This window comes from Coccinella septempunctata, chromosome 2 (genome assembly GCF_907165205.1).
Source record: "Coccinella septempunctata chromosome 2, icCocSept1.1, whole genome shotgun sequence".
Lineage (NCBI taxonomy): Eukaryota > Metazoa > Arthropoda > Insecta > Coleoptera > Coccinellidae > Coccinella > Coccinella septempunctata.
This window is the reverse complement of record NC_058190.1, coordinates 52,966,902-52,979,166: the sequence shown is the minus strand read 5'-3', so window position 1 is coordinate 52,979,166 and position 12,265 is coordinate 52,966,902. Positions and strand designations below refer to the sequence as shown.

At 37.9% G+C, this 12,265-nt stretch overlaps 1 protein-coding gene across 1 annotated transcript in view; it reads right to left on the bottom strand.

Annotated features, from left to right (window-relative positions):
• Nucleotides 1–2,501: 2,501 nt before the first annotated feature.
• Nucleotides 2,502–12,265, bottom strand: part of LOC123308289 (fasciclin-2-like) — a 126,272-nt gene continuing 116,508 nt past the window's right edge. Inside the window, exon 6 of the mRNA XM_044890886.1 lies at nt 2,502–3,232. Within this exon, the coding sequence (XP_044746821.1) occupies nt 3,120–3,232 (113 nt within the window). The 3' untranslated portion in view covers nt 2,502–3,119. The remainder of the gene's footprint in view (nt 3,233–12,265) is intronic.

The window sequence follows — 12,265 nt, the reverse complement described above, 5'->3', positions numbered from 1 at the left end:
GTACAATGGAACATTATCAGTGAACCCACATTACGTATGAATTATTGAGCAATATATTTCCAGGAAAAATTGCAACAATGTTAAAGTAGACCCGGTGGGCAATGAAGCAGGAATAATAAATATTGGTAACGATACGATGATCCTCGCTTTAAACTATGTATTATTCATCTGAATGCAGTTTGAATGAATAAAATATTGCTTTAACCCATTTTCAGAATGTTCGTTGAAATGTTAATTTTATATGTCGGTAGTAAATTAATCGAGTGGTATTGTGTTGATTGCCAACTGTCGATGAGATGCACTCGCTAAATAATGGTACCTATTTAAATCTTCCGCTTTTGCTGTTGAAATAGAGCCCTGTGCATTAATGGGTGGAATAGCATATTTTGCGTTTATGCAAATTAAAATAAAATATAATTACATGAATTAAAATGGATATATAATATCCATAGCTGATGGAGAGCCAAGTTTGCTGATTATGAGTAGGATTTAATGCACTCCACTTTTTATGGTTAAATTTCTTTCATTTCATAACAAAATGAATGCACAGAATGCAAGATCGCTGAATACTATTTTTTTTTTAACCTGCCGATGAGTTACTGAATTGCCTCGACTATTGAGGCGGTCCAAGTAGCTAGCTAATTTTCAATTTCAGCGGAAGAAGTGAGTTGGTGACCTGCCAAATCCTGATGCACCTTTAGAGCAGCCAGTAATCAGAAGATGCAATTTCTGTAGAATGCGGAGGAAGTGGTAAAATGTTTCACTTGAGCGTTTCCAAATACAATACAATACAAGTACTTTTTGCGACTTTTGCTATATGAGGCGTTTCAACGTCTCACTTTTCAGTTCATGGGGCAGACCATTGTTTTTCTTCTGAATTCCCACGGATTTCAAGTGTACGGAAACTAATTGTTGTGTCAGTCCACATTATTCTTCAAGCGTCCCTTGCGTTTGACTTGGATCTTCATCGAGTAACGCCTCTAATTCTCCGTCTTCGAGTTGTTTTGGCAGTCTATAAGGATGGTTGTTTTCAACGCTGAAATCACCATTCTCTATATGTTTTTACCTTTTTACAGTTGGAGATTTATGACAGTGAACCTCCACAAGCATTAAACCATTGAAAGTCTTTTACTCCGTATCTGTGAAATTTGAAAAATTGGGTACTTTGACCGAAGGCTCTGTTTAAAAGATGTAAGTGTCACAGATTAGCTAGTTATGATGACAAAGCTTATTGTGAAAACTCAAAATGGTGATAACTTTTTATCAGGGCTGAATCGGAAAAAATGGTATAGGAAAAAAGTGTTTCTTTCGACCTCAAGAATCTACTGTTAAAATATTTGTACAAGTCAAAAACTCACTCTGTATAAAGCAATAACTGTGTTCATATCCTCTATCTAGTGAATAATGACTCATAAAACACGAGTGATTATAATCACTTTATGCATCGATCGTGACCAAAAACACTTATCCTAGTTCAATGGTTGCAGTTATCCAACTCTGACCAACCTAGGTGTCCTGAGAACCTATTTTAACGAGAGGCAACCATAACTAACACCCCCAACGTTTTTCAGTGTTCGTTTCGACCCCTTCCTTCATCCTGAAACCGTTCACCCCCATCGGCAAACTTCGTCAGCTTCCAGCGACGAATCTCCGCGACAAAACTTGAAATAACACCGTTTTTCGAGTCACGCCAGGGAAACTTTTTCGTCGAATCATTTCTCCGATAATTATGGCCAACATCTCACTCGAACTCCAAAGTTTCCGCCGGTCCGACCATCGTTCGGATGTAATCAGCATTAAACTGCCGAAAACATTAAAAAGGAGTTAACGAAAGTTGGGACGAAATGGAAAATCAATGGGAACGTATCCGTTACTTGTGGACGACGAACAAGAAAGGTCCTAATTGATAGAGAGCATTTCTGCCATTATTCACAACCCCAACAAGCCATTGATTACAGACACCGGCCGGCGAAAGAATAATTGAGATGCCAACATGCGGCATTGGCTCAAATTTCATGTGGTTGTTTATTGGATTACACGAGAAGGGAGGCTTTAGGGTTGGCTTTATTTATAGCACTCGAAAAAATACCGATATTTATAGATAGAAGTGGATAGAACTATAAAAAAAATTGTAGTTCTTAAGCCTTACGATGAGGTTAGAGGAGAAGCGAATTGGTATATATAGGGAGTTTTAATATTTATTATTTCCATTAGTATTGAAAAATTGAAGAAAAACGCTGCCAATTTGACCCTAAAATGAATTACTTCTTGCAAAATCTTTGGAATATTTCAGCTTCAACTTATCAGAATCAAAATTGAAAGGGAAACTTTTGGAATTGTATACAAAGGTATTTCCTACCTGCTCGACATCAAATTTTTCATCTCCATTGGAAGGGTTCACCTCTCTAGACAGGTCCAGCATGGTTCAAAACCAAAGAAAGAAGATAAACATATCAGGAAATCTGCCTTGGTGAAACTAATAAAAACACCCAAACAACATCTCACTTCCAAATACATTTTATTGAGTAAAAATAAAGGAAATTCCGGGATACAATTTGGCAAGCGAATATTTCAACATTATCACATATTCAATGAATATATCTTACATTCTCTATATACAAATATACAAGTTCCAGAGAAATCTGCTCCAATTGCATCCAAAACATTCTTAAATATAACACATTCAACAATCACCAGTTTCGTCGATTTTCTATTCTTTTGTGCTCAGATAACTTTCGAAACCAAACTGGACGAGTTTCCTTAGTTTCAGTATCCTCCAACAGAAAATTATGTAGAGTGTTCTTCAACAAACATACTCATTAACAATATCAACAAATTGAAATAAATTTTTCACATTTTATCCAGCACAGAGCTTTATATAGAGTCATATCAATTATTACCAAGTATCTTGTTTCTTTCGTATAACGTAGGCTGTTTTTAGTGATAATTTTCCATCACTATACATAAGTTTCTTGACTTGATGCGAACAATCATCAAGATTCACAAACAAGCTGATTGGTTGCTTCAGTTCATTTCACTTTCAACCGAATTTTCACATCGAACTGAACGTTGAACGTAGATGTAATTTTTTTTGAGATACCTCCTTACTATTGCGTAAATCACGTGATCGGATGACTTGATACCATTATTATTATCAGAAGGCCGTATTGGATCAGTGTCGAGGAGACTGCAGGACTTGCATTGGCATGCTGCATAGCTGCAGGTTTCTCTTCTGAAAAAAAGAAATTAAAATTATCGATCTTGAATAATTTGGATGCATAATCTTGAATGAAGTTTGATCAAACAGGCAGTATAAAATCTGCTATTGAATCGATAACTCTTAATCCGCTGAGGACGCTGAAAACATCCAGATTTTCATATCGAGTACACTCGTCCCTATAATAACTCTCAATGGGACCGACAGGATAAACTGCTTGGCCTGAAAATTGCGCTAACCGCTCGAATCTTCCTTCGAATTCAAGGGACGGATTTAGCCTCACTAATCCGGTCTTGATGCCACGAAGGGACTGATACATCAAGGGACGATGAGAGAAGCTCGGCTTTTTTCGAACAAGGGCAGTCTTTTGATCATTGCCGGATGTCTTCTCTGAAGGGGACTTCGAAGGGATCCGGTTCAAGCTCGATGAAATTGAAAGCTGATTAGAATTCAGGTAAAACTCACCTACGATCCTACAAAGAATAGGTAGAAAAACTGCAGCACTCTGGAAGGATTTGCCATCAGAGGCATTCCTGAAAGTTTCATTCTTTTGAACAAATTCGTTCATGAAAATTTGGAACCATTTTGAGATTTTTTTTTAGTAACTTTTATGGTAATGTGACAGCGAAACACGTGTCGTGGTTCAATAACTGATGTTGTTGAAAATCATCTACGAGGATATATTGAAAAATTCTTAGCTTACTATAAAACTAAACAAAATTTCAATGTCAAAATATTTTATTACTCAACATATTCTCCTTCTAATTGGATACATTTATTACAGCGAACCTGCAACGTCTCTAGACCTTTCAAAAAAAATGTTTCTTCTTGCTCTGCAAACCAGACCTCCACAGCTTTTATTACCTCCTCATTGCAAGAAAATTTACGACATTGTAAACTTTTTTTCAGTTGAGGAAAGGGATGATAGTCGGATGGAGCCAAATCTGGTGAATAAGGGGTGTGTTCTAGAAATTCAAACCCTAAATCACGAATTTTTTGAATGGAGACATGAGATTTGTGTGCAGGGGCGTAGTCCTGCAAAAAAAACCCCTTGGGATAGCTTTCCGCGTCTTTTCTCTTTTATTTTTTCCCGCAAAGTGGTCAGTAATGTCGAATAGTAATCTCCGGTTATTGTTCCAACCTTATCCAAGAAATCAATCATGATTACTTCATGGCAATCCCAAAAAACTCAAGCAAGAACTTTTCCAGCAGATTTTTGGACACGAAACTTCTTAGGTCTTGGAGAACAAGAGTGTCGCCATTCCATCGATTGTTGCTTTGTTTCTGGATCGTAGAAATGTACCCAAGTCTCATCCATAGAAACAATTCGGTTTAAGAAGTCCACATCGTTTTCAAATCGAGCAGAGATCGAACGCGATGCTTCTACCCTTGCACACTTTTGGTCAACATTCAAACATTTAGGGATCCATTTTGCAGCAATTTTCTCATGTCCAAATTGACGTGGACTATATGATGAACGCGTTCGTATGAAATATTCAGTGCTTCAGATAACCGTTTCAGCTCAATTCGACGGTCTGATAAAATCATGTCATGAACTGCATCGATATTTTCGGGGACTGACACAGAAACTGTCCTTCCCGAACGGTCATCATCTTCAATGGAAAGTTTACCTCTTTTGAAGCTTGCAGTCCAATTTTTCACGGTCGCATACGAAGGACATTGATCACCAAGGGTATTAAGCATATCTTCGTGAATCTGCTTACCTCTTAAACCTCTTAAATACAGGTACTTGATCATGGCTCGATACTCCAATTTTTCGATTGTCACAATGTCGGTGGATATATTCTTTCTTTTAATTTATTGCGTAATTCTGGTTTATTTTTTCGATCTCAAACTTCACACTGACACTTCTAATGAGTTATTGTTCGTTGCTATGGTAACGCAATATTTTTTTCATGCATGGAACTGGTCTAGGCAAACTAGATATTAATACATCCTCGTAATCCAGTTTTTTAGTGTAAATAAAGACGAGCCTTCTCGTCACTCAGAGACCTCTCTTGTTTATGGCTTGACATCAATGAACGAATCCTTCCCACAAACATTCAGTCCTGTTCCCAACGAGTCTTTTGTCCATAGCTTCATTCTCTTCCCAGGACAATCCAATCACCACGACGACATTCAAACCGAAAGATCCGATGACGTGCATCGAGAACGCTGACACGTCAATCCCTGATCGATAACGCCTACCTAATGGGCATACGTACGTACATATTTCATTCTCGTACCTACGTCTGTCCGTTAAATTGCCCTAGATCCATCCGATCCTCGAAGCTGCTGCTTCTGCTGGCTGCTACCATCAGGTAGATTCCCGAAATTAGGCTATTATTTCCACTTGTTGGCAGGTTATATCCGATCCGCCCTTATCCAGTCGCGGACTCGGAATGATTTAGTTAAACTCGCGGGTATCAATTAAGGTTCTGACAATTCGACTGGTTTTCCGGCATGGTGTCATTATCTAACCGGATAAAAAGGGGAATTCGAAAATAGCAGATGATTCAGCAAAGAATTGCTGAATATATGTATTCTTTACATAAAGAGCATTACAATTTTTAACATCGAACAATAATTATAGCATGTGTATAAAATACAGATTAAGCAGAGATCAGCTTAACGCCAAACCATTCAATTTTACATATGATACAAGAGCTTGAGGAAAAACTCCAGTAAAAAACCCTTTCTCCCCGTGAGCGCAGTGGGTTTTAAAAGATGAAACTGTTTACGAAATAAGCTGAAATATTTCATATTGAAGGGCATATCGCACTGCAAAAATTGATGATCTCATCGAAGAAAAAGGAAATCCAGGGAGTCTTTTCCAAGTTACCATTGAATAGGTGAAATTCAGTTAGTTCCAGTAATAATTCTCAGCTATGCATCAATTTTTGTACATGAGCACAATTAACCCAAACGGGGCAACAATATTCAGCAGCCAAAAAAACCAAAGCTAGAGCTGACGTTCGTAGTTGCATCAGCACCCCATGAAGTACCAGCTAGTTTATGCAGGATGATATTCCTACTTTTCAACTTCAGAAACAAACCCTTTAAATGCGCTTCGAAATTCAGCAAGGAATCCAGCTTAACTGCTAGATATTTTGGATTAAAGTTATGTTCCAAATGAGAATAACCGAAAACTACGCTAAGTTTGGTATATTTTTGATGATTATTCAAATGGTAACACGAAACCTCGGTTTTATCTGGGTTAGGAGGCAAACGCAACTCGAAAAAGCAATTACTTAAAATTTCCAAATCTGTAGATAGATTATTCTCTATACATCCAAAATCAGAATGATGTAATGCAAGGGCGAGATTAGGTATAAGCATATATGAATTCCCCAGAAGAAGAAGTAGGGCTATCATATAGAAATAAATTGAAAAGAAGAGGTGATAAAACTGATTTTTGTGGACCGTTATTCAAAGTTTTGAAATTACTACTATCATCATTAACGAAAACACGAAACCTTCTATCTGACTGCGTATTCATGATGCCCACGATGATCATCTAGGGCCAGTTGGAAAATATTGATATATAGAACAGCATATTTCGATGTTTATGAAAAAACGAATCTTCTACATTATGGATCACGACGTGTTGGCGCTGTTCCAGCGTGCCCCCTACCCTATCTTAATCACGTTCAGGGTCTTCCTCTTGCCAAGGCATAAAAATATAATTTTGGCTGAAATAATATCATCGAAACAAAACGGCCAGCGATATCTGGGCCAATAGGCGCGTACAAACTGGAAACTTTCATGGTGTTGCATAGAAATTGGTCCATTATATGCCGTATCCGAGGCGGCATATCCGGAAAAAGCTCACGCTGCTCCCTGTCTCCTGACCTTGGTGAGGATCCTAGGTCCTTGGCCTTGACAAACTCGACTTTTTTCGCTGTTAGTTTTCCACCAAAATGTCACATTATCCAATGCTTACCTTGGTGCGACGTTGGCGATAATAAATGACGTATTCCCTATTATTAACTACTCTGCCAAGGATTGATAAAAAGGTAAAAAGACAACTAACGTCACCCCTACCCAATTATACATGAAAAATTGCATAATTTGAAAAAATCTGACCAACAGATTTTGGCACACAGAAGAGACGCTTTTTACTGACCACAATGTCATTGAAACCACTGAATATTATGTTTAAAAATTGTTAAACCCTCCATTTCATAGGGGAATACGAGGATATTTTGATATCTAGTTAGACTAGACCAGTTCCATGCATGAAAAAAATATTGAGTTATCATAGCAATGAACAATAACTCACTGGAAGTGTCAGTCAGTTTGAGGTCAAAAAAGTAAACCTGAGTTACGCTCTAAATTAAAAGAAAGAAGATGTCCACCGAAAGTGTGCAAATCGAAAAATTGCAGTATCGAGGCATCATCAATTACCTGTATTTAAAAGGGTTAAGAGGTAAGCAGATTTACGAAGATATGCTTAATACCCTTGGTGATCAATGTCCTTCGTATGCGACCGTGAAAAATTGGACTGCAAGCTTCAAAAGAGGTGAATTTTCAATGGAAGATGATGACCGATCGGGAAGGCCAGTTTCTGTGTCAGTCTCCGAAAATATCGATGCAGTTCATGACATGATTTTATCAGACCGTCGAATTGGGCTAAGACGGATATCTGAAGCACTGAATATTTCATACGAACAAGTTCATCATATAGTTCACGTCAATTTGGACCTCAGAAAAATTGCTGCAAAATAGATCCCTAAACGTTTGAATGTTGACCAAAAGCGTGCAAGGGTAGAAGCATCGCGTTCGATCTGTGCTCGATTTGAAAACGATGTAGACTTCTTGAACCAAATTGTTACTATGGATGAGACTTGGGTACATTTTTACGATCCAGAAACAAAGCAACAATCGATGGGATGGCGACACTCTGGTTCTCCAAGACCTGGGATGTTTCGTGTCCAAAAATCTGCTGGAAAAGTTCTTGCTTCAGTTTTTTGGGATTGCCGTGGCGTAATCATGATTGATTACAGAGAAGACGCGAAAAGCTATCCAAAGATATTTTGATTTTGCAGGACAACAAATCTCATGTTGTCTCTACCCAAAATGTCGTTGTCCAAAACCTAATTTGCGAGTTGAATGGAAAGTTCACACTTACAAAAATTAAGGTGTCTCAAAAACATCGTTGAATTCAAGACTGAATGATGGTCATCGAACAATAACCATCTCAAGTTTCCCCGTTAAACTAGGCAGCGAACAACCACACAATTAGCCAAACCTCTCTGAACGCAGAAGGGCAAATGGCAGTTGATGTTTCCCAAGCAATTCGGAAGTCCCGAAACTGGCGATAACTCACCTGTATGTGTTTACATAAAAGAACATTGAGGTCACTGGACAATGGGTTCACCCATTTCATGAACAGTTTAATCCATTATGTCCCCATACCCTTTCATATTTTGAAATGCAAATGGGCGGCACTCAACGAGATACATTCTGGTCAATACAAACGTGAAAGGGTCCATCGAACGTAACTGCGGAATCGGATCCCGGTACCCGGATCCGGTTCCGGTCACACACAGACAGAAAATTCGTTTATAAGGTTTAGTTAGAGATTTGCTTGCACGTATTGTTTTTGGAATGCGTTCTTGCTTTCAAATTTCAAGCTGAGCTTCAACTTCATTTATTTTCAAGCCAAGATTTCCTATTTCAAGTCCAACTCTTCTATTCAGGAAATTGCACCGAGCATATCTTTCATGTGGACGTCTGTATACAAGGGAACGTCGATCACAATGGTAGAGGCAGAATCTAGACTCATATGTGAAGAGAACTCTTTCCCAATCGGCCTCTTCCCAATGGATATGCTCTCTCGCAAAATCCAAACGCGCCCTTCGATGGGCTGGGGTAAGAGCTGGGCCTCTTGCCTTAAATGATATTCTCTGAGGCGATTTCTTATTGTGAGTGCTAATTTGCACCTCATGAGTTTGCTCAAGCTGAATTTGAAGGAGGCGAGCGGTTGCAAACCGTTGCCTCAACGAAGAAACTCTCAAGTAACGTTCTTGAATGGCAGTTGTTATTCGTGGTCTACCCTGTCCTGGTCTTCGGACATTCATACCTGTCTCCCTGAATAGCTGCAACATTCTGGACACACTTGTATGGGAAACTCCAAACCTTTCTGCAATTCTTGTGTATGTCCACCCTTCTTCTCGCAAAACTACCGCTTGGGCACATTCCTCTTGGGTCAAATTGCATGTTTCGCGTTGCATAGCGATCGAGTGTAGAAAATCAAACGAAAGAAAAACTATTGATCACTAGAATTGATCGAGAACAACTGATTTTAGAATGGAGCCAATACATTCAAAATCTGATAATATCATCTTTTTTAATTCCTGCTATGGAAAAACATCTTTATTGAAGAAAACCGTTAAAAGTGGATAACATATGCATGCATAATTCTGATAAAAATAATTATCATTGAGAACACCTTCAGTTGTAGAATGAATTTGAGATTTCCATAATGTGCGTTAATTTTTTTGCGCAGTGTATTTCAAGCCAAATTTATTATTCAAGTGAAGTTCTTATATCTCACTGAAAGCTTTCAGATTTCAAGCTATTATTTTTCAACCCAAGATATTGAGATCAAGAGTTTACATATTCAGCCATTTGGCTTGAATTTTTTCACATCTCAAATTAAGCCTTTATACATCACCTTAATAAGTTCTTGTATTTCAAATCAAGCTATTTCATTTTTAGCCAAGCTTTTATATTTCAAGCAAATTCTTCATATTTCAAGTACAGCTAATTCATTTGTTCAATCCCTGTAGGGAATCAATATCTGTTAAGTTCTGACCGTAGCAAAATTATAATTATTATCGTCTTCACTCTAACTTCTTTATTAATCTTCGAGAGAAATGGAAAGTCCCAGATTGGTTTCGGATTTTCAATGTGACATAATTCAAACATCGCAAACTTCCGCTTAAAACCCGGTTTATATCACTCTCCAAACACTAACATCAAACCCCATTCCCTCGCATGAAACGTGCAAGTAAGCCAAATTCCTCTCGACAGGGGAATTGCACCTTTCTATGTACCTCAGTATTGCACTTGACTATAGTCAACAGCAACTATCTCCAATGATCGTTTCCCCATTCCGAAGCTAGTTTGTTACCCATTCAGATTGTCGACAAGTTGAGCCCTTTGTGAGCTGGAAATATATACTCCCCGGTGTGATGAGTTTTAGGGGATCCAAATCTAATCCATTACGATAGTGAGTTATGGAGGTTTAGAGGCGGATACGTTTGGCGATCGAAGGCAGTAGTTTGCGCACGTTCCTCAGTTTCGCAAACGTAGGGTTTTCTGTCGGTTTGAAAGCCCGGATAATGGTAAGATTTTTTTTAGTTTCGATTACGGGTATTCGGCTAGAAAAAGTTTGGGGTTCAAGCCCGAACGCTGCAAATATTACACAGGGATTCATAATTTCAAAAATCTTCAAAATACTGCAACTATTCATCCTTGATGATCATTAAAGATGGCAGATATGATGGGTTGTCTTGAATTAACTGTTACAACTTCCCGAAAATCTTCATCGTCTCTAAAATTCTACCATTACCACTCTTAGTTAGAGATTTTTGGATCCCATTTTATACAGGGTGAGTCTTTGACTCGTAAAAGTATTTTAACAGTAGATTCTTGATAAAAAAATATAGTCATTTTAAGTTTTCATAATGAGCTGTGCCACCCCTGGTAAAACAAAATTACCTTCAGAATAACTAGCTGAATGTGTGACACTACACATCTGTGGATCTTTTTAACAGAGTTGCATTCAGCCAAAGTAGCCAACTTTTCAAATTTTACAGATACTTTTTGAATTTTGAACATCAAATTACTAGAAAACGGCGCATTATACAAGAAAATATGAAGAATAGTTTTATTTTACAATACGTTCAAGTATTCATTAGATAACGTCCAACTTAGTTTCAAGAATTGGGTTCATTGAATTTTTGGTATTTTCATGGTACGTAATGGTCATAATGAGAAAATTGGAAGACGTAGGTGATATCTTTTGTTCGAAAAAGATTAATCAAATAAATGAAGATCGATGATGATCGATGAAACCGTTTGTGAGAACTATGAATAATATCATTTTTTTATGGTTCTCTAAGAGGCTGTATCTTTTAAACCGAGTCGATTCGAAAAAAATGGCAAAGGAAATAGTTATTTTCCTGTTGAGTGCGGGCAAGACACTTTCCGCAAGAGTTAGGAACAATATTTTTTCTACAAGCGCTTGAAATATAGAAATGTATCCATTTTACGAAACAGATCATATCTCATTTGATTAATTCATATATAATGACAGACGTAATTCTGCATGTCGTTACCATGGGTTACTCATCGTTGACGTTCGGTGCATAGAGACATGATAGAATTTAATTTATTCTATAAGATTTGCGTGCGGGAAAAACCCCTGCTAATCCATTCCCGCACGCAAATGCGTGCGGGAAAGAAATAGCAGGCGTTTTTCCCGCACGTTTTGGAAAAGTGACTCTTTGCAACTTGAAATGCGTGCGGGAAAAAGGTTGAACGCTCACGCTTGTAGAAAAAGAGTTTTTCTTTTGACCCCAAGAAGCTACTGTTGAAATATTCCTATGAGTCAAAGACTCACCCTGTATAATTAATCAATATCTCCAGAACCTTGAGAGTTAGGAATTTGGAATTTCGAATAAACCGTACTAAATTTCGTGAAAAATCTAAAAATATAATGTACCATTTGGAATAACAATCTCATTCGGTTCTCTAGATACTTCTAGTGGACACTGCACGTGTAACACCCTGTATAAACCTACGAAATTTTCATCCTTTTCGAGGACGCATTTTCGGGTGCTCGTTATTTCCGAAGATTTTTGTAGATCCGATCGAATGATCAATTCTGATCGAGATCCATAAAGTTCCACATAAATTTCGAATGGCCCATCCATTACTGCATTTCCCCATCGCCCTGATTGAATTACAACTGGGATATTCGCCAGTGCGAATATTTCGTCGGTCTAATTAATGAAACACCTAATCACCATTGTGTCA